This window comes from Schistocerca nitens, chromosome 8, assembly GCF_023898315.1.
Source record: "Schistocerca nitens isolate TAMUIC-IGC-003100 chromosome 8, iqSchNite1.1, whole genome shotgun sequence".
In the NCBI taxonomy this organism is placed as follows: domain Eukaryota; kingdom Metazoa; phylum Arthropoda; class Insecta; order Orthoptera; family Acrididae; genus Schistocerca; species Schistocerca nitens.
The window spans coordinates 456,074,686-456,099,203 of NC_064621.1; the positions used below are offsets into that span (position 1 = coordinate 456,074,686).

Sequence of the window (24,518 nt, forward strand, 5' to 3'; positions counted from 1 at the left end):
ATCTCCTTATATACCCACCTTTTTGCAGTTTCTTCACTTTCAATCTGCAGTTCATAACCAATAGATTGTGGTCAGAATCCACATCTGCCCCTGGAAATGTCTTACAATTTAAAACCTGGTTCCTAAATCTCTGTCTTACCATTATATAATCTATCTGATACCTATTAGTATCTCCAGGATTCTTCCAGGTATACAACCTTCTTTTATGATTCTTGAACCAAGTGTTAGCTATGATTAAGTTATGCTCTGTGCAAAATTCTACAAGGCGGCTTCCTCTTTCATTTCTTCCCCCCAATCCATATTCACCTACTATGTTTCCTTCTCTCCCTTTTCCTACTGACGAATTCCAGTCACCCCTGACTATTAAATTTTCGTCTCCCTTCACTACCTGAATAAGTTCTTTTATCTCGTCATACATTTCATCAATTTCTTCATCATCTGCAGAGCTAGTTGGCATATAAACTTGTACTACTGTAGTAGGCGTGGGCTTTGTGTCTATCTTGGCCACAATAATGCGTTCACTATGCTGTTTGTAGTAGCTAACCCGCACTCCAATTTTTTTATTCATTATTAAACCTACTCCTGCATTACCACTATTTGATTTTGTATTTATAACCCTGTAATCACCTGACCAAAAGTCTTGTTCCTCCTGCCACCGAACTACACTAATTCCCACTATATCTAACTTTAACCTATCCATTTCCTTTTTTAAATTTTCTAACCTACCTGCCCGATTAAGGGATCTGACATTCCACGCTCCGATCCGTAGAATGCCACTTTTCTTTCTCCTGATAACGACGTCCTCTTGAGTAGTCCCCGCCCGGAGATCCGAATGGGGGACTATTTTACCTCCGGAATACTTTACCCAAGAGGACGCCATCATCATTTAATCATACAGTAAAGCTGCATGTCCTCGGAAAAAATTACGGCTGTAGTTTCCCCTTGCTTTCAGCCGTTCGCAGTACCAGCACAGCAAGGCCGTTTTGGTTAATGTTACAAGGCCAGATCAGTCAATCATCCAGACTGTTGCCCCTGCAACTACTGAAAAGGCTGCTGCCCCTCTTCAGGAACCACATGTTTGTCTGGCCTCTCAACAGATACCCCTCCGTTGTAGTTGCACCTACGGTACGGCCATCTGTATCGCTGAGGCACGCAAGCCTCCTCACCAACGGCAAGGTCCATGGTTCATGGTTCATGGTTCATGGTTCATGGAGGTATAATGAGTGAAATAACCGACCTAAATAACTTGACCGATAGTACTTGCGACATACAGTGTAATGATGACAATCCTCCGTTTACTGACAGTCAGTGTGTGCCGACCACTAATGTTGATTTTGATCCAAGTGATGAACAGACGAATTCAATTGTGTCCTCTGTTAATTTGACGACAATTGATGACGCGGGGCGTTCTGTTGCAATGAGCGCTGCCCAGCTTGACACACCCAGTTTGCAGGATTTATGTGACGAATAGACAAACTTTTCAAATGAAAATGAACAGTGTACTGAAAGTATGACACAGTTATTTAATTCCGGTGTAGTGACTGATAGTGCACATCTGATTGGCAAACCCTTTCAAAAATCACAAAATGACCGAATGGTTACACAAAACGTGACAATTGTAGGCACGTCATTAAACAGCACAGAGAATAGAGTAGGTAATATTGGCTCGGATCACATTATGGCACTCTTGCTACAACGATTTGATGAAAAATTCAAACAACTTAGTGAAAAGTTAGACAGCAATTCCAAACAACAGAATGAAAGACTAGACAACAACTTCAAACAACAGAGTGAAGATAACAAACAATTTAAGGAAAATTTCAAACAATTAGACAACAATTCCAGACAGCTTAGTGAACAGATTAGAGCTGTTGCCGCGCAGTGTCATGATACTAAGGAACAATTACGCGAGGAAATTGAGGCTTGTGCTAGGAAAAGTAGCGAAGAAATTAGATCTGTTGCTCAGAAATTAAGAGATATGCAAACAGCTGCAACAGAATCACTTCGAGAAGAAATTAATGCAGTCGGTAAACAATGCTCTGAAAAAGCAACACAATTACGTGACGAGTTTATAGTAATGACAGCAGAACTTTCGCGCACAATGGATGCAAAGATAGACGCGAAATTCGAACAACAGAACAGTCAAATTGACGAGCGTTTTAATCACCACATACAAAACAGTGATACGCGTTTCTGTAAATTTATACAGGAACAGAATAAAGTAAAACGACAAGTCATGGAAACAATCACCGCACAGAGACAAGAAGATAAACGTAAATTGTTTGCAAAAGCAAACACATATGTAGACAACAATATTACTACAGTGTACGACGAAATTAATACCTACAAACAGTTGAACATAGAATTACGTGATGAAATTTCCGATCTTAAATCAAAAACAGATACACACACAGCAGATATTCAGACAGTGACAGACAGATTCGAACAATTAGAACTAACACAGGATTCCGATGTCGTCAAAGCTGACGTTAAAAAATTGAACGATACCACACGTAAATTACAAAAACAGATTATTGCTTCTGACAGTAAAAACGATGATCAGGCAAAAATACTGACTGAAAAATATAATGAATTGGCCAGTCGTATTGATGTTATCGAAAGTAATAATGACAACAAATCAGACGATACTGCACCGATTTCGTTTAATCAAACATCTGAATTCCAAAATCTACAACAGACAATCAATGAGATCGATTCATCTAATAATACATTATGTAGAAAGTTGTCAAGTTTACAGCAAGAGGTTACAGAGATAAAAAATATTTCAGTTAATAACGCGTCACATCGTGTGGCACATTCTGAACGTTTGTCGCACTCTCACAGCCAGTGTAACTTAAGCAATTTACAGAGACTACACGACTTAAAATCCGAAAAGCTACGCGACTTAAAATCTGAAAAGCTACACAACTTGAAATCTGAAATGACACAGACAAACAGATTCTCACACTAACCTGAACGTGTTCTCAAATTCAGAGACGATAACATTTATTACGAGCAATTTTTATCCGTAAGAAAGTCTAAGGAACTTAATAATGACAGAGCACAGGTACACGCTTTGAACTGGATACGACAATTTGCTTTTGTATTTTCAACAGCATTGCGTGTAATGCAGAAACTACAACTAGCATGGATACAGCAATTTATTCTTGAATTTTCACCGCCATTGCCTGTAACACAAAAGCTGAAATTTATTTGCAGCGCGTAATTGACCTCAGGGGATTCATTACGCTTTAATGAATATGTGCCGAAACGTGCATAGGGCCCCGAGCTGTAGTAGTGCTGTTTCATCTTTAGTTTTCTGCACTGCTGCCTTCTCTTCTACTATACTTTATATCTATCAAAACAGCTCTTTAACTATTGCTCTACCTAGAATTAAGAAAAATGACTAAAGAAAACCCGATAAGACAAGTTTTTACCGAAAATGACAGTTATCTTTAGACACTCCCGTAATGACAACTATCGCCGTAAATTATAATATCAGAAAAAAACTTAATCATCAGTATGTGCAAAATTTTCAGCAGTCGCAAACACATTTTGGTAACAATAGACGTTTTTCTCCGCAATGCCGGCCGAAGTGGCCGTGCGGTTAAAGGCGCTGCAGCCTGGAACCGCGAGACCGCTACGGTCGCAGGTTCGAATCCTGCCTCGGGCATGGATGTTTGTGATGTCCTTAGGTTAGTTAGGTTTAACTAGTTCTACGTTCTAGGGGACTAATGACCTCAGCAGTTGAGTCCCATAGTGCTCAGAGCCATTTTTTTCTCCGCAATAGCAACAAAACCAGCCGGTTAGCATACCTAACCAACAATGCAGTCTACAAGGTCAACCAAACTTTAATGTTACGCCGCGTGCAAGTATAGTCTCAGCTCCAACAAATGGTAGCGCACAGCAACAAGGAAATAACTACGTACAGAAAACACACTATTTCAATTCCTATCGCAATGTACCGTATAGGAATGACTATCACGACAAACGTAAAAATAATGAGCACAATTTTTCAGCGTACATTTAATAACAGTCGATCTCATCAGCAGTGAGAACATCAGCAACAAAATATTATCATGAATGAACCAGACAGTAGGTATAATTCAGAACGTAATACGTCAGGAAGAAATAACAGAACAGTTCAAATAGTGGAAATGCCACAGCATCCTCCAGAAAATAATAACACGTCTCATAGAATTTGATTAAATTCAGTACAGGTTGCATATTCCAGTAACGCAAGCAATAATTTTGACACGCAGAATCTTGTTCACGAGAATGTTATTTGAAACACGCCTTGTTGAATGCACCACTTTTATCGCACCCAGATCTTACTAAAAATTTTTCCATTGCCACCGACAGTTCTAACACCGCTTTAGGAGTACATATTTTCCAGGAAATTGAAGAAGATGGCTCTACAGTAATTAAAAACATCGCATTTGCAAGTCGCATTCTGTCACCTGCTGAACGAAATTATTCCGTTACCGAACTGGAAACATTATGTGTTGTATGGGATTTTACGAGATTTAGGCACTTTCTTTATGGCAGACATACCACCGTATACACAGACCACAGAGCGATACAATTTTTACTTTCAGCTAAATTTTCACACGACAGATTAAGCAGATGGAAGCTTTATTTACAGGAATTTAATTTCACAATTGTTCACATTCCCGGCACACAAAATGTTATAGCAGACGCACTATCTCGTTCTCTCAGCAACAATCAGCAAGACATCGCAACCAACTTCTGCAAAGCAAATTTCAGCGTCATGTACATTCAATAAGTTGCATTTGAAAATTTTATTTCGTCGTCATTACAGGACGTAGCACAAGAACAGAGTAAAGACAACGTGTGGAAAGAGATTAAACACCTCTGGCAAGATAGGAATAATGTTACTATTAGAAACCATTACACTGTACGCAATGACATTCTGTTTCGCCGCTCTCATCCTGACAGCAACAAGTGGTTATTATGCATTCCTGACGAGCTGGTTAACAAATTTATCTGGTATACTCATTTAAGTAACGCACATTACGGAGCTATAAAATGTTTTCTTACACTGAGACAGAACTCTTATTTTTCGAACATGGAGAAACGTATACGACGAGTTTTAGCGTCATGTAAAATCTGCCAGAAAGCTAAGTCAGACACAACTTCACATATTCCTCCATTATATCCCATTGTACCTGTTAAATTAAGACACATGGCCGCTGTAGACATTTTTGGTCCGATTCCTAGAACTAATAGAGGTTTTTGCTTCATCTTTGTCGCTGTTGAACTCACTTCAAAATTTGTTACCTTCACTCCGTTACGCAAAGCTACTGCTAAAACTGTTTCGAAAGCATTTGTAAAACATTTTCTATTTCATGTAGGGCATGTGTTGAAAGTAATTTCCGACAATGGACCACAATTTCGATATGCTATATGGACACGTATGTTACGAGCTAGAAACATTTCTCCGATCTATATATCCAGGTACCATGCTTCTTCGAACCCTTGTGAACGATTAATGAAAGAAATTGGTAAACTGTGTAGAATATACAGCCACAAAAGACATATTGATTGGGGCACACACATACACTCATTCCAGGATGTAATTAATTCCATACCAAATGAATCCACTATGCTACCTCCGTCTGTTATACTGAAAAATGTTGAACCACCTAACAACATTAAAGAATTAGTAAACTTTCCTACATCTCATCGACTACGACACCATGAAATAATTGACATTGCGCTGAACAACATCAAACGTGCCGCAGAGCGCCGGAGAAGACAGCAAAAACCGGTTTGTACACGCCGTGACTTCCACATTGGACAGAAGATATTAGTACGTACACACTATTTATCCAACAAAGGAAAAGGTAGGTGCAGTAAATTTGAACTTCTATACGCAGGACCATATCGAATTCGCAGCATTCCTCACCCTAATGTTGTACACGTCGAAACTTTGAGAACCAGAAAATCGAAAGGAAACCACCACTGGTCGAACGTTTTATTGAATGAAGATACTTTATGATTTAACATGCTCTAATACCATTTGCTAATTTTATGATCACTTATGGAATTATATTCACATGACTACTTACCGATGATTATCGTATTTTTTCTTGGCAAGTGCCCGGCAAGGTAAGGTTAGCATGTCGCTTTTCTTGTCGTTACATATCAGACTATGCACATTTTTACAGATAAACTTACGTATCTTATGAATAATTATGCAATTTTATCTAGTGACATATTAATTTTAATAAATTCTCTCTCCATTAAAGTCTTTAATTACCGCCTCTAATAACTACACAACATACAAGCTGAACACAAAGAAGGTCACATTTCTTGTCATCATTTTTTTTATGTATGTACGATTGTTTTCATATTTTGTTTGTATGCACTATGAAATAGTTAAGATATAACACACACCAGTTGACTTTGACATTTTTGCCCTATGATATCTCAACATCGTGACTGTTTTACATTTTTTTGCTGCTGCATTGTGATATTCTGTGTACATTTTTGCATTTGAACACTATTTTTTTCACATATTACGTTTCCTGTCATGTTATGCTGTATGCTTAACTACGTTACCATAAACCAGTCATTATTTAGTGAGTATATGATGTAAATGCAAGACATTAATCTTTGTTCATCAATTTCAGAAAGAAATGATGCGTGAAAGAAATAAATTAAACAAAAATGGGAATTTCACCTTCGGAATGGTCGAAAGAAGATGCAAACCTTGTGAGGAAGAGTAAATGGATCAGAATTAACAAGCACTAACAAGAATATACTATACACATCGTAGAATAGCAGTCTTAACTAATTTTTTTTCTTTCAGAATACGAGGCGATTGATGCAGGCTGTCAGACAGAACTACACATCTTAGTTTTAGTGATGAAATATGCTAGAAATAGGGAATAGTTGTGTAATGACTAATGAAGTGATTTTTTAGCAGATGTTAATGAATGCTGATGAATAATGATGAAGAATATGCTACTATGGGCAATGAAGTTTTTCTATACAGGTGATGAAGATAATGGAGTTATGATAATATAGATAATGATGTGATGGATAATGAAGTTTTTTTTCTTTACAGATGAGGATAATGTTGGAGTTATGTATTTATGCTATGTAGTTATTTAAGTATTTGTTGCAGTTCGTTGTGACAGTATGTGTTATATTGCATAGTAGGATGAATGAAGGTTTTGGAAAGGACAGCTATGGAACACATTTTTATACACATTTCACTGCCTGTTAATTCGAGGTCACTACTTTTCAGCATAAATTGCGTTTCTTCCTTCAGATTAATAATCCATTTTTTTGTATATTTTTTGCAGGAGAAATTATTCATGAAATTAATGTGCTATAAGCAGTTGTTCATTAAGTCTATGTCATTTATGAAGGTGATTACATATACTCTACTTGTTTCATAATCTTGCGACAGCTGACTCATGACGAAGGTCGTTACACATTTTCATTTACAGCAACAACCCAAAAGCAATTTTTTTTCTTTCCCCTGTAATTACCAAACGCAATGCATTGCTAACACAAAAAAAGGAAAGTATTACCAGTCCCAAATAATGCTACCAATTTAAAAGAGTTATGAGTAATACTAAATGATGTTTTCCAACCACAGACTTTGAGTAATGGTTACAGGATAATAATAATGGCTTGTAACTGGGAAATGAATGCTACTGATTACTGTATTGAGATGACCAATGATTAATTATGAACATTATTCTGTAATACTATGTTATTGACTACCTCCTATTTTATGCTTTGTTACTGGGAAATGAATGCTACTGATTACTGTATTGAGATGACCAATGATTAATTATGAACATTATTCTGTAACACTATGTTATTGACTACCTCCTGTTTTATGCTTTGAAATGAATGCTAATGATTACTGTATTGAGATGATCAATGATTAATTATGAACATTATTCTGTAATACTATGTTATTGACTACCTCCTGTTTTAAGTAATGACGTCTGATGATTTGTAATTAGGAAATGAGTACCAATGTTCTCTGTAAAACACCACATGTATATAATTATGTAATGACTTCTGATGATTTGTAATTAGGGAATGAGTGCCAGTGTTCTCTGTAAAGCAATTTATGAACATTATTCTGTAATACTACATACATGGTAGAGAAATGTTCAATAACTGGACAATGAATGCCGCAAACTACTAATGTAATTCTCAGTGAAGACTAGTATGTGACTTAATGTCCTTCACCTTCTGGCCTAACTACCCTGAATTACTGCAATATCCATTTGTCCTGTATATCCTCTTGATCATGGAGAACTATATTTGGTTTTTGCACTAATTCTACGTTGGTGTACCTTACAAGAACGTGGTGTTGACACGACATGCTGTCCACCACCGTAAGCGATGGAGACGTTATTATGGTCCCACTGTTTGGTGTACCTAATGTACTGCTAAAATGATAACACGGAATATTACTACGACATTTCAGTGTCTTGGCTACACTGACTAAGACTTCAAGGAAAAGAGCTTCAGATTGTCTCACTTGGTGTTGTGCTTCTGTAGAAAGATATGGACTTTCAGTGCAGCTGCGTGCAACCTAAAGTGCTACAACCATGATGCAATCCTTCCCTTTCCTATCCTAATTCTTGTGACATAGTAAAAATTTTTGTTCTCATGATTTGTATTTATGACCTATACATTTTTGTGATTTGCAAATATGTTCTGAACTACAGTGCATGTGCACTTTTGCCATTTGTGAATATGTTCTGTACTCATTGTATATACATTTTGTCTTTACTTAATATGTTCAGAACTACAGTGTGTGCGCACTTCTTCCATTTGTTAATATGTTTTGTGCTGAACTTCAGTGAGTGTGCACTTTTATCATTTCTCAATATGATTTGTACTCGTTGCCTATACATTTGTGATTTCCTGATATGTTCACTACTTCAGTGCGTGTGCACCTTTGTCATTTTTCTAACATGATTTCTACTCATTGTATGTACATTTTTTTTATTTGCTGATACGTTCTGAGCTACAGTACATGTGCACTTATGTCATTTGCCAAGAGATTTGCACTCATTATGTCTATTTGTTGTGAAAACTTTGGCTGTCATCCTTTATTCTGAAGAATTTTTCATTGCATGTGCACTTATGTCATTTGTTAATATCTTTTGTACTCGTATTTTATTATTGCCTAATATGTTTTGTACTCGGTACATGTGCACTATATTTACTTCATGTTCTACATCTGTATATTCTCTGTTTGTAAAGTCAATTAGTCAAGAAAAATTTGTTGCTCATGGCAAGTCCAAATGACTCACCATCGCTGCCAAATTTTTTGCCCCCCAGTGGAGGGTTATGAAACGCGTACGTATTCATTACCAGCGATGGCGAGGCATGACAGAATCTCTGACCAGAGAGTTATTTATCGTTGCTAGTCTGCGATTGACCGCGCGAGAGTTCAGTTGTGTGTGAGGAGTCGGAAGAGCGAGTAGTCAGTTGCGAGTTGCTGTCAGTCGGCAGCACTAGTAGCGAGTGGACGGTTGTACTGAGCGGGCGTCGACATGGGTCGACGGCGTGCTCTCCTTACACCTCTGGTCACGGTTCTGGACGAGGTATATTATTATCGAAGGTAATGAAGCAGCATTGCGCTCAGCTAATAACATATGTTAATTGTAATTAATTTGTTCAAGAATTGCCCCAATAATAATTTTTTCTACAAAGTAACCTTTTTAAAGAAAAAAATTCATTTCAAGTTAAATCATATTTCCTATGCATTCCCTCCAAGAATCAAAATTAAACATGGGCCAGCATTGCACGGAGCTGTGCCGAAAAATAAGAGCAGATATAGATGCAGTTTACTGAGGTAAGAATTTTGGTTTTTGTGTTCAGGTTTAATTATTGCACTGGGCCGAAGGTCAGCGCAGCTGCCCTTATAAAATTTATCAGGTTCATCTTAACGTTAATGTAGTGGGGACTTAACATTTTTGCAGATTTTTATTATCATTGAGTTTTATTACAGTGGGAAGCTAACAATTGGCTCTATTTGCATTTTCATTCAATTCTTTTCATTTAAAAAATTTTTGCGGGGAGGTTACAGTACTCTACAGCGGAACGGATATCGAATGAGTTCAAAAAGTAAATAAATGAAAAGGTAGTAGTACAATCAAGAGCTTTACTACATCTAGGATGGCCCTCCATAGTGTTAGATGAGCTTAAAATAACAGCGATTTGAGGAGAAAGTAGACTGACACTGAAACCGTAGGGGAATACTTCGCAATACTGGGGAAAACGTTAAAAGTTGAAAAATACAGGTAACAGCACGGCATACATTGTATTAATCTGTACATTCCAAAGCTGAAGTAGCCACCTGACTAAATAAACAGAGGAGGAACATCATGGATGTAACTCACTTTTCTCTTCGGGAAGATTAAGAGTATCTAGTATTCTTCATTCAACACAAGTTCAAATAAATGATAAACGTGTTACTCTTAGCCTACAGGTGTGGTGTTCTACCGATGCTAACGAAGTTGTCTCTCCACCATCGTGTACGTAGAAGAGCTTAGGTTTCACTCACGTCACTCCAGTTTTGCAAGTAAATATTAGTTTCGCTTTGGTCAGGGTGTACCCATAGAGAAAACTAAGTGTTTGAACCTAAGGGTATGTAATACTTCCGTAATGAGAGTCCGAGAGTCGTGAGCACATCCCTAGGATATTTCCATCAAGCAACTGATAGTAAGTTAACGTAACTTAATATAGTATATTATTGATATATATTATATTCATGACTGGATTTTAGAAAAATAGATTAGTCGCAAATGTGACTTAATGGAACCAAGGAAGTAGCCATAAAGCTCTACGACAAGCGTAGTTGTGCTAATCTAAAGAAGTAATTACACACCCCTAGATCAATGTGGCCTCCTCGTATCGCAGTATAATACACATTGCGTTGTCCTTCAAAAAGCTATCAACGAAAAACCAGAAATTTATGCATTCGATACAGATATTATTGCTATGGCCACGTACCTGTCTATGACTTTTTCCATTGTCTTGTATAGATCTCTGCGGTGACGCCGAAAGATACCTGGTGCTGGCAACAGATACTTGTTTTTCTTCTTTTTAAGATACGTCTGCTCCACGAATGTGCTGTTTGGGAGTTCGTAGGCTGCCGCCCACGCGAAGCCCTCTGTGTAAATGCTGTACTCCCCCGTGAGTGCTTGCACGGACAGACACCACGCTATCTGAAAAGCGAGAGAGCTCTGCAGATCCAGCATATAGCTTCAACAGGTCTTGAGCTATTAGACGGCGTGAGAAGGGAACATAATTTTGAATCAGGTTGTGAAGTCACAACGAAATTGAAAAATTTTATTAATGCAGATGGATATCTATGTAATAACAAATTGCACGTAATTACTGGCACTTCGTCATCTGTGAGAACTTTGTGACAGTTAACATTATCTTAACGTGTTAACTAATTTATTGTATATATTACAAATCAATACGAAATGGGATATTTCTTCCGTATCGCTTGATAGACGTCTGTTGTCGCTGAGCTTTATCATTCAACGTGAGTCTTAATATCATGTGTAGTTCAAATACACACAACAATGTCTAAAAATATTTCTTGCATTAAGATTCCGTCTTTTTTAAGAAAACTATTTATTTCCAAAGAACAATGAAATTTAAGTATTTACAGTGAAAGCGAAATATTTAAATAAGGAAGCTTTTCGTTTCGTTCACGATCATTTCAAACGCCATTTTGTGCATAATTATGATTTACTTATTACGTTCATTAGAACAGTCAGTCATTTATTTTCACGAAGTTCGGTAACATTTCTAACAATTCTTCTGAAAGAAAAACTGCTTTTCTTTTCATGGTCACTCAAAATACCAAACGAATCGTTTCTAAGCTAACTGTGGTCCGTACTTATTTTTTAGTATTAAAGGAAATAAAAGTTAACATCACTCTCAGTCATTCTTGCATTTGTTTAAGAAAGCGATAAAGAATAAATTGAATGTACATTTGACTCCTGATTTCTTATAACGTTACCGCAAAAGACACGGTTTCAGTCAATAATTTTACGAACTTTCAGCAGGCTGCACATGAAAAATTGGTCCGAAACTTGTCTTATAATTGAAGTAAATTGTTGTTGTTCCATTGTAAATTGCATTGAGAAGTATCTCTTTTTATTTCTTTGCGGTGGCTGGTTTCGGAGACCTGTGTCACAGTGGTAATCAATGCGGCACCATGCCAGACGCAACAACAGAATATACACCACTGTTATTTATATAGTGTTTACTGTTGTGGAGTCTGACAGAGTGCCACATTCGTCATGGCTTCAGGGGGAGTTTTGGTACAAGGGCTATCGCCTCTATTCGTCACACTTACGATACAGATGGTTTGAAAATGGACACAGGTGTCCAACACTACTAACCATCAAGAAATAAAAAAAAGGGTACATCTCAAAAGCAACTTACTACGGAGCTACAACTATTTATTTCAAATAATTTTATGTGATAATCAATGCTTTTGATTACCAGATTCTTAATTTAAAGTCAGTCTCACAACAGTTATATGCGTTATTTTATAAGGCATACTTCAGGTAAATTTCGATAGCTGTTTGGGAGTTCCTCACTGATCTTTTACATACAAAGAAATCTGGACACAGTGGCAACAAGGAGCATACGACAGATGTAATGCCCCACATAGCGAAGAGTCCTGGGAGCACAATAACTGAAAGGCAGAAAAATAGTGTGTATTAATAACTAAATTACATGTCTAAACTATACGACTATTTTAACATACGTAGCCTATAGAAAAATGCATCACAGAACTAAGTGTTCTCTTGTAATTATAAGTAAATTAGCCTCTGGTCGCAAAGGTGGTTTTTCATTTCTTTAGTGCACAACCGATATCAGAACTATCAGCACTCTCTTCAGATCCACCTGTTCAATTAGCAAAATATTCCAAAAGTACATTGCAACACTGCGTTTTCAGCATAACTGCATTTCTTGTATACCGTATGTCACAAGCTGCCGAACCCCAAGCGGTCGTGGGATCTAATAAAATTTTTTGTCATATTATATGAAGTTACTATTATTCATAATCACAGATAATATATGAATATAGTAATATTTTCTGTCTTACGTTCCTTAACGTGTCATTGTGTAATGTTGGCTACTAATTACATTTGAATGCAATGTGGAGAACGAGTGTTCATGTCACGCTTTACAAACATCATCCATTTACTTCGTCAAGAACAAACGTGTATGGTAACAAAGCAATAATGGACTTAAAGAACCACCATTGCAGCCAGAGACCAATTTATTAATAATTATAAATCATCACATGGCTGTGTTCCCATTATCTACTGCTATGGAAAGTCAATTTCTTGTCTGTTTATCAGACAGAACTTACTTGTCACTTTGTAAATTAATTTTTCATATCATGCAATATTTTGTAAATTACTTCAAGATTTCTAACACTCTCACGAACCTATTTCAATATCAGAACTGCGCTCTTACCTCCTAAGATTAGCGAATTTTTTTCTCGTAGTCGTCCAAAATTTAGAAAACGTCTCAGTTCTCTGATTAATGACAATTCTCAATTGTGATCACTACACATTTATTGTGCCTCCAATATTACCTGCGTTAAGCAAACTACAAATGATATGATTTAATTCACACACACACACACACACACACACACACACACACACACACACACATATATATATATATATATATATATATATATATATATATATACTCCTGGAAATTGAAATAAGAACACCGTGAATTCATTGTCCCAGGAAGGGGAAACTTTATTGACACATTCCTGGGGCCAGATACATCAAATGATCACACTGACAGAACCACAGGCACATAGACACAGGCAACACAGCATGCACAATGTCGGCACTAGTACAGTGTATATCCACCTTTCGCAGCAGTGCAGGCTGCTATTCTCCCATGGAGACGATCGTAGAGATGCTGGATGTAGTCCTGTGGAACGGCTTGCCATGCCATTTCCACCTGGCGCCTCAGTTGGACCAGCGTTCGTGCTGGACGTGCAGACCGCGTGAGACGACGCTTCATCCAGTCCCAAACATGCTCAATGGGGGACAGATCCGGAGATCTTGCTGGCCAGGGTAGTTGACTTACACCTTCTAGAGCACGTTGGGTGGCACGGGATACATGCGGACGTGCATTGTCCTGTTGGAACAGCAAGTTCCCTTGCCGGTCTAGGAATGGTAGAACGATGGGTTCGATGACGGTTTGGATGTACCGTGCAGTATTCAGTGTCCCCTCGACGATCACCAGTGGTGTACGGCCAGTGTAGGAGATCGCTCCCCACACCATGATGCCGGGTGTTGGCCCTGTGTGCCTCGGTCGTATGCAGTCCTGATTGTGGCGCTCACCTGCACGGCGCCAAACACGCATACGACCATCATTGGCACCAAGGCAGAAGCGACTCTCATCGCTGAAGACGACACGTCTCCATTCGTCCCTCCATTCACGCCTGTCGCGACACCACTGGAGGCGGGCTGCACGATGTTGGGGCGTGAGCGGAAGACGGCCTAACGGTGTGCGGGACCGTAGCCCAGCTTCATGGAGACGGTTGCGAATGGTCCTCGCCGATACCCCAGGAGCAACAGTGTCCCTAATTTGCTGGGAGGTGGCGGTGCGGTCCCCTACGGCACTGCGTAGGATCCTACGGTCTTGGCGTGCATCCGTGCGTCGCTGCGGTCCCGTCCCAGGTCGACGGGCACGTGCACCTTCCGCCGACCACTGGCGACAACATCGATGTACTGTGGAGACCTCACGCCCCACGTGTTGAGAAATTCGGCGGTACGTCCACCCGGCCTCCCGCATGCCCACTATACGCCCTCGCTCAAAGTCCGTCAACTGCACATACGGTTCACGTCCACGCTGTCGCGGCATGCTACCAGTGTTAAAGACTGCGATGGAGCTCCGTATGCCACGGCAAACTGGCTGACACTGACGGCGGCGGTGCACAAATGCTGCGCAGCTAGCGCCATTCGACGGCCAACACCGCGGTTCCTGGTGTGTTCGCTGTGCCGTGCGTGTGATCATTGCTTGTACAGCCCTCTCGCAGTGTCCGGAGCAAGTATGGTGGGTCTGACACACCGGTGTCAATGTGTTCTTTTTTCCATTTCCAGGAGTGTATACATCCAACGGGCGGGATTTCTAAAACTTATGGGTCACGTTAATATTTCTCCAACAGGTGAGATTTCCAAAAACTGTGGGTCACACGTTTTATTCTATGATCATGATTGTTCGTTTAAGACATCATCACTTAGGTTGACCCGAAGAAAACAGTTTTTGACCAAATTATACTACCTGTAATAACTTATGTCTGTGAGACATGGACGTTAAGTGAGTTCAGGGCAAGTGAGTTCATTGCTATATTACTAACTGTAGCTCAAACAGAAGCGGAGCGATCATTGTTAGGTTACACATAAAAAGACAGAAAGAAAGCAGTAGATATGAGATGCAGAACGAAGTTCAGTGACATAATGAAAAGTGTAAATACCTTGAAATGGCAGCGGGTTGGCGTGTCGCTCGGAGAGAGGATGGCAAACGGTCAAGACAAATACTAGACTTTATTCCAGTTTACCAAAGACACTGTGACACATTTGGTGTTGGGTTCTGAGACCATCCTCGACTCCTTCCTCCGGCTGGCTGATTTTGTGAAGACAATTAGCAACGCACTCGGGGTGCAGGCTAAGCTGTCTATTTGTAGCATCGTACCCAATTTTGATGGCGGTCCTCTGGTTTGGACAAGACTGGAAGGTCTAAACCAGAGGCTCAAACGGCTCTACGACGACATCGGATGCGAGTTTCTCGACCTCTGCTATCGGGTACAGAACTGTAGGGTTTCCCGTAATAGGTTAGGTGTGCACTGCATGCGGGAAGCGTCTACTAGGGTAGCGGATGGTTCAAATGGCTCTAAGCACTAAGGGACTCAACATCTGAGGCCATCAGGCCCCTAGTCTTTGATCTACATAAACCTAACTTACCTAAGGACATCACACACATCCATGCCCGAGGCAGGATTCGAACTTGCGACCGTAGTAGCAGCGCGGTTCCGTACTGAAGCGCCTAGAAACGCTCGGCCACAGTGGCCGGCAGGGTAGCGGAGTACTTGTGGCGTGCACATGGGGCTTTCTTAGGTTAGAGGATCCCCCTCTTGGCAGCAAACACGATTTGCTTGTTCAATCAGCCACAGCGACCTAATACAATATTCGTCCTCGCAGATCAGAGATAGAAAACATTAATATGATTTTAAAAACTGCAGGAGCATCCAAGGAAAGGTCCCAGAATTAGTATCGCTTATTGAAGGTTGTAATGCACGGAAATTACTGGGAACAGAAAGCTGGTTGAAGCCAGACGCCAATGACAACGAAATCCTATGTTCCGACTGAAATGTTAGTCGTAAGGACAATGGTGGCGGCGTGTTCTTGCAGCAAAAAATTCGATAAAATCTAGCGAGGTTATCACGCTTTCCGAATGTGAATTAATATGGGTGAAACTGAGTGTCAAAGAACGGTCAGAAATGATGATCGGATGCTTTTATAGACCACCTGGGTCAGGTTCTGTAGTTGAAGAGTGCTTCAGACAGAGCTTGCAGAACATTATTAGTAATTTTCCTGATCATGTCGCTGTGATGTGGGGTGACTTCAACTTGGCAGGTATATATTTGGAGTGTTATGCCATCAAAACTGGTGCCAGAGACAGGGAATCGTGTTCTGGATGTCTTGTACGAAAATTGCCTTGAGCGGATAGTTACAGACCCAACTCGTGAGGATAAGGTCTTAGACCTCCTGGCAAAAAAAAAGACCTGAACTTATCGAATCAATTAACGTAGAGGACGGTATCGGTGATCATAAGGTTGTGACAGCATCTATGACGGCGGGCCCTACAAGGAATGTTAAAAAAGATAGGAAGATACATTTCCTCAGCGGGGCTGACACGATATAGATTTCCGAATTTATCACCAGTCAGCATCAAATACTCGGTGATGAGGACGTAGATGTGGAGAACGAATGGAAAAAAAATTCAAAGGCATCGTTCAATATGCCCTAGACAAGTATGGTCTGAGTAAAGTTTTAAGGGATGGGCAAGATCCACCATGGTTTAATAGCCGTGTTAGAAAAGCGCTACGTAAACAAAGAGCTCTTCATCTCAGATTCAAGAGAAGTAAACACCTAGCTGACAAACAAAGGCTGAAGCAAGCTAAAATGAGTGTAAGGAGCGCAATGAGAGAAGCGTTCAACGATTTTGAAAGTAAGACGTTGTTACCCGACCTGAGTAAAGACCCTAAGAGATTTTGGTCGTATGTAAAATCAGAAAGTGGGTCAAAATCATCTAATCGTTTTCTCAGCGACCACACCGGCACCGAAACGGAAGATGACAGAGAGAAGGCCGAAATACTGGATTCGGTCTTCCGAAGCTGTTTCACCGTGGAAGTTCGTAACAATGTTCCTCCTTTCAACTGTCGTGCGAACGTCGAAATGTTAGATTCTGAGATAACCGGTCGCGGAATTGAAAACCAGCTACAATCGCTTGGTAGTGGAAAGGCCTTAGGGCCATATGAGATACCTATAAAATTATGCGGAAGAACTTGCTCCCTTTCTAGGAGTAACTTACCGTAGACCGCTTTAGGAATGAAAGGTACCTAACGACCGGAAAAAAGCGCAGGTCATTCCCGTTTTTAATAAAGGCCGTAAGACAGATCCACACAGTTATAGACCTATATCGTTGACGTCAATTTGTTGTAGAATTACGGAACATGTTTTATGTTAAAGAATTATGACGTTTTTGGAAAATGAAAAGTACAGGGGGGGGGGGGGGGGGCAGCAGTTGGGTAAGTGGACTGCTGTAGCCAGTGGCGGGGTTGTGTAGCACTGAGGGCTACGGCGGAGACGAACACAATACACCATACAATCAAGCAGTCATTTGGTCTTATGAAGCCACCGTTTACTATCATGTGAAGCACAGGCGCTCAGTCGATTCCGTGAACTGTGGAAACACTGCAGAGAAGTATGATGACATCCTAAATTTGTCGACAGTGGATCCATGTTGACAAGTTGTATACATTAAATCCAAAGAGGAAGGATCAGATGGTCCCTTCTGCAATGTTATTTATGACGTTGTGGCATTCGTCTCCTTCTCGTAACTCAGTATCTGTCTGTAAACTAAAGAGCGACTACCACTTGCTGCGGGGAAGTAGCATCTGCCGGACTGTCGAATGCGAGCACTGAGAACCACTTTCCCGTCCAGTGCAATACTAGCGCAGTTATTTACGTAGATTTCGTTCGTGTGCTTCAATGTTATGGTAGCTACAAATTTTTGTCTTACGTATAATGTTAAAGAATTCGTTGGAAGATATACACTGCCCGGGCGTCTCTGCCCACTATATGTCCACTGCTTTAAAGGCACATTGCGTAATGGTGGTATACCCTTATGAAACACTCTGTAGGTGAAACCCCGCTCCCCCCGCCGGCCGGTGTGGCTGAGCGGTTCTAGGCGCTTCAGTCTGGAACCGCGCGACGACTACGGTAGCAGGTTCGAATCCTGCCTCGGGTATGGATGTGTGTGACGTCCTTAGGTTAGTTAGGTTTAAGTAGTTCTAAGTTCTAGGGGACTGATGACCTCAGAAGTTAAGTCCCATAGTGCTCAGAGCCATTTTTGAACCCTCCCCCCCCCTCCCACGCCCCGTGATATAATTGGTTAGGGACATGCTCTGTCATTGGCATCATCCGGGGTGGAGGGGCATGAGATAAACACAATGATCGCCCAGCGAATGTCAGAGTTCCAGGTGTTGGGTGAATTACATTGTATTGAAGTAATCTCTCAATTGCCATCGTTGTGCTCCTTTCCAGCCTCTAACTAAGAATCAGCCTCTTTCACTATCGAGAGCTGAGCCTGGGTCTTCGACTTTGCAGACACGACAGGTGTTCAGCAATGGAAGTGGAAAACACATTTCTGCAGTCCAGTCTACAAACATACCTTCAAACCAGTCGAGTTATATACAGAATTGTGGCAGCCGTAATTCTGCAGCAGAGGCATGGCTGACACATGCATAAAAAGACTGATACATATCCAAACACATTAAATAATAACTTAGTCCCTGCCGTCGACGATGTTAAGGAGGTAGTTCGTTTAGGACACTTCGAGAGTGTCTACAACTGAAGTACATCTTTAGCCACCAGTATGAAGTGCTTCGTCACTTTATTACAACAAATGGTATAAATTCCAACGCGTTTTCGACAAACCCTCAATGTGCTGTTGTTTTGAAGCAGCATTTACCAAGCGAATACAAGTTAAATGAAAAGCTTCTTTAATTTGCATGTTATAATGGCTGTTCACCATATCTGATTACAGTAGAACGCCTGAGATTAGAATTCCTAGTTTCTAAAAATAAACTGGTGTTGTTAATAAACGTTAATGAACGACTTTGAATATATAGGTTAAATGTCTTTACTGATGACTGGAGTTTTTCTTGTGAAGCACCAAGCCTTCTCACACTCGGTGTTGATGAAGGCGTATTAGGAAAATTAGTTAATACAGCTTTTTATCAAGTCTCGAAATTAATTCTTTCATACACAGGTCAATACCAGGAACAGAAGTATGAAACCGGAGTTTCCCTATAGATGGTGCTAGTCGTCGGGCTATGGCCGGTGGGACCGCGTTTGCACCGTTATCTGCTACCTGTTACGGCTGACGATGGATGTCAGCACACAGTGATGGAAGTTCCATACATCGGCATCTGTTTCAAACGCATAAACATGCCGACTTTTGTGCCTAAGAACTACGATTTGCTTTTCTGTTGTGATTTGAATGAAACTGCTAAAGAATCGCATCGAATGCTTGTCGAATTTTTCGGCGAGCATGCTCTTGGGAAAACACAGTCTTTCGAGTAATTGAAAAAATTCAGAAGTGGTGATTGTGACGGCAGAAACGACGAGTGCCGGAAACCACCAAAAAAATTCGAAGACAACGGATTGCAGGGTTTATTGGCTGAAAATGATATTCAAACTCAACGGGAACTCGCATAACAATTGAGTGTCATGCAGGAAGCCGTTTCTCTTTTGTTGAAAGCTGTGGAAAAGGTGCATAAAGTGGGAAAATTGGTTCCGCATGAACTGAGTGAAAGACAGAAAGTAAATCGAAAGACCTCTTATGAAATACTGCTCACCAGATACAAAAGAAGGTCCTTTCTGCATTGCATAGCGACAGATGATTAAAAATGGATCCTAAGCGTTGTAAATCATGTGTGTATCCAGGCAAACCATCTACATCTCCTGCAAGACCAAATCGCTTACGAAAGAAGACAATGCTCTCTGTTGGTGGAATCGGAAGGATAGCATGTATTATGAACTACTAAAAGCTGGTGAAGCCGTTAATACTGATCGCTACCAATTGCAAATTATCGATTTAAATCGATCATTACTGTGAAAAACGAGAGGAATATGGAAGAAGGCAGCACAAATCTTATTGCTCCATGATAACGCCCCATCACACACAGGTAAACGGGTCGGGCAAACGATAGAGGCGTACACTTGGGAAATACTAGAGCATGCGGCTTATTCTCCAGACTTGGCTCCGTCCGATTATCATCCATTTGCATCACTGGGATACGCTTTCGCTGAAAAACGCTTCAGTTAGTATGAAAATGTACGAAAATTATTCGCTGACTGGTTCGCTTCAAATGAAGAACTTTCTGGCGTGGTATTAATAGCCTGCGGAGAGGTGGAAGAAAATTATATACAGCAATGGCACGGCCGCGGGGGCCGAGCGGTTCTAGGCGCTTCAGTCCGGAACCGCGAGACTGCTGCGGTCGCAGGTTAGAATCCTGCCTCGGGCATCGATGTGTGTGATGCCCTCAGATTAGTTAGGTTTAAGTGGTTCTAAGTCGTAGGGGACTGATGACCTCAGATGTCAAGTCCCACAGTGCTCAGAGCAATTTGAACCAAACAGCAATGGAGACTATTCTGAATAAACGATTGTCTATCAGTTTCAAACAACAAACGTGTCATTATTGCAACCTAATTCCGTTTTCATACTTCTACACCTGGTACACACCAGTGCTGAATTTTACACATTTATAAACAATTAACTTCGACCTTAATGCCTCCTGCCATAAAGAAAAAGATTAACCTCCAGTTCTCGCTAACTGAATGGAATGGTATGGTTTTGAAACGTCATGTTCGCTCACGTATTGTGAACTGTACTATTAGGACAGTCTACAGACACCTCTTTCCGTCTTCGATACAGCTCGTAAGTCGAAATGTCACGTTTGCGCAATGGTTTGTGAGATGAGTGTTAGCTGCTGTTGTCTGGCCATCAGAAAACCAGCAGACCTGTATTCTGCCATCACTGACGCGCCGCACTACTACACTGTGCAGCATAGTGTGGCAGTTCCACAGCCAAGTATGTGACGGGAGCCTGCCTCCTGCAGCAGCGGCTACCACACTTCACTGTCATTGAGGAATAAAATGTTTCAAATCTTTGTCCGGCCATATAGATTTAGTTTCCCTGTGGTGTCCCTAAATCAGTCCAGACAAATGCCAGGATGATTACTTTGTGAAGCACACTGCTGATATTCTTCCCCATCCTTTCCTAGATCGAGCTTCATGCTCTGTTTCTAAATAACCTCGTAATCGATGGTACGTCAAACTCCCCTATTCGTGAACACAGATGGAAAAGCACAAAAGTTCTTGGCTCAGCCAGAAAATTTCTTTGAAATCCTGTATTCTACCAGCGCAGTCTCCTGGACGGTTATCGATCAAACGTACCGCTAGTTCACACCGGCCTTCGCTGAACAGCAATGTCTACGGGTCTAGCGGGATTCATCAGAGCAAAGCCAATCAGTGGCTGCCAACACCCGACACATCGGACGGTCTCTGAGGGTCCTTAGTTCAACTGTGACCGCCTGAATGTTCCCGCAAGCCGGCACGCGTTGTAGGCAGCATGCCGCAGAACATTTCACCAATTGGACGTAATGTAGTCATGAATGACGGTGGCTCCACCATGGCAGGACATTAAATAAATTACGAATTACTCTAGAAATAGTAACTGGGATCTCGTCGAGGGACTGGTTAACCCATCCCACATATACCACAACAGACAACATTGCCCACTTAAGTCTCAGCAAAAAAAGACTGTACTGAGAAAATACCAATAATTATTAAACCAAAAACTTTTCTCTTAACTCGACTTTAAACCGAGCTAAAATGTAAAACAATTTATCAGATCCCGATACAGATTTCTAACACCATTCACATAGTCATGATAATTTTTTGCTTGTGAGTTTTTAATAGTTACGAAATTATTTTTAGAATTTAAAGTGGAAAACTTGGGCTGCATGCAGTAGATAATAGTAAGAAGATCAACTATACATGCATACATTAGGTATTGCAAGCACCAAATGCTTTTCGTTTTAAATTCTACAGGTATTTTCACAGCTACTCAAAATTCACAAGCAGATAGTTTCTAGACTGTCAGTATTGGGTTAAGAATGTATACAGGTCTAGTAGAAATTATTTTAAGCTATTTAGTCCTTTTTAAGTAAGCGTCACCATAAAAAGGTTTTATTTAAAATTATTTTCTTATTTTTAGACTTCTATGTGTCAAAAATTTAATCGATTTCAAATACTTCCATGAGATTACAACAGAGACATGTGATAAATTTCAGGATTATTTGTTTATTTTCGTCTGAGGCAACCAATATACTGTTTACTCGCACAATCATCTCACGAGAAGACCTCGAACGAGAGACTCGTACTCACTATGTCTTAACAGCAACTGTTCTTACCACGAATCATTCACAAGTGGAACAGAAAAAAAGAGTAAACAGCGGTGGTACAAAATGTACCCAAGGTCACAAAACAGAGACGAGAGCGATTTAATACTGCACTGACATCGTGTTCTGAGCTATGTTGAAAGTGTCAACGCTGTAATTCATTTACAAAATGATTTTGGTAACAAAGCACCTTTCGCCGGGCACCACGCAAGAAAACTAATTAATATTAAATTGTTATCCAGTTCTACATTGAGGGTTTCAGGTCTATGATTCGTAGGAATTACATAATGGCAAACGATGTACCCTCCGCCACACACCAGAAAAGAAAGCAAGCGATATTTGATTGGAATCCAGTTCAGAGCTATTTTCAGAGTTTCACGTCTCCTCCTTATCGAAAAATTAAGTTTGAAATCAACTGCAAAATTCACGCCAAACGGACAAGAAAGCGCCCTAACAAAAACGTTTTAAAAAGGCACTTTCCCTCGGATAAAATAGTATTTGCCTGTGTGTGATAAATCCTCACAAGGAATGTATACTTCTCACTGTGATAAAGGATCCAATTTTTATTGTTTATGACGTGCATTCATATCTAATCCGATGGATTGCACCTAATTGTAAAAATTTCTTCCGTGTGCATTTTTGACCAAATGTCAGCAATCAAAAACTTTCACGTACAAGGTGCTAGCTCATGTTCACGTTCTGATTGCTCGAAGCTCTCCAGGTATGCTTTTTGAGCCCTTGTTAAGATGATTTCTTTCTCTTAGTTTGGCCCATATTAAAATCCCACATAGTATGAAACACAATTCCGAAAATCCTCATACCGGCAGTTTACATCTCTTAACATACAGAGCAGGGTCTCTCTTGTTACACAGGGATAGGTAATTGAAACAGATCCCAGCACTTCATAGTGCTTTAGTCCTATGAGTGTTTAGCAGCTTTATTTCAACGTGGCTATCGCACACCTGCACTGTCATCCTATTACTCACCACCAGAGCTACTAGTGTAGTACAGAGAGTACTTATTAGGTGCAGGTCAGTAACAACGGCAGTGCCTTACCGACCAGGTGCTGCCTTCGGGGAAGACTGCGTATCGTCTGTGACGAGACAACCTCCTCTCGCTAGAAGCAGCGGGACCGACAACCAGCGACATCAGCGCTGCGGCGGTGGTGAAGGTAATCCATGGCAGCACATGCATCTTCGGCCTGAAGGAGAAAAAGAGCGTCCATGAGGATTAACAACATATTTTCATAGATATTATTAAAGTGTGGCATATCTTACAAACAAAAATTGCTTCCTGAATGACCTCTTCGCTAGCGATACATAGTTGCAAAAGAGTTTTATTTGTCACTGGAAACAGTGTTCAACAAACCTTTTATCAAAAACAAAACGTGAAATTGTTATATTTACCAGTATTTACATACAGATGCTGCGGACCTAGTACTTCAGTGCAGAACACTGAAAATTAGGAAAGGTCCGACATATTTAATGTTGTACAGTCTCTACCGTATGCTGTAGAAGAAGCTGACTGAAATCAAATTACCTCAAACGTTTCTGCCGGAATGTAGTTCTTGCACACGTTTATAATCTTCTAGAAAACTTGATATGTACCACACATCAGAGGTTATATCAATCTAGAGACAATTTAAAGAAGTAATAATGAATATGTATTAATTTAGTATGCCTACCTACTA

At 40.3% G+C, this 24,518-nt stretch overlaps 1 protein-coding gene across 1 annotated transcript in view; it reads right to left on the minus strand.

Annotated features, from left to right (window-relative positions):
• The window catches only part of LOC126199610 (uncharacterized), a 60,482-nt gene extending 36,460 nt beyond the window's left edge, over nucleotides 1-24,022 (minus strand). The window contains exons 1-2 of the mRNA XM_049936538.1: nucleotides 23,885-24,022; nucleotides 11,023-11,237 (exon numbers count right to left, since the gene is read on the minus strand). Of these exons, the coding sequence (XP_049792495.1) occupies nucleotides 11,023-11,237; nucleotides 23,885-24,022 (353 nt within the window). The remainder of the gene's footprint in view (nucleotides 1-11,022; nucleotides 11,238-23,884) is intronic.
• Between the last annotated feature and the right edge of the window lie 496 nt (nucleotides 24,023-24,518).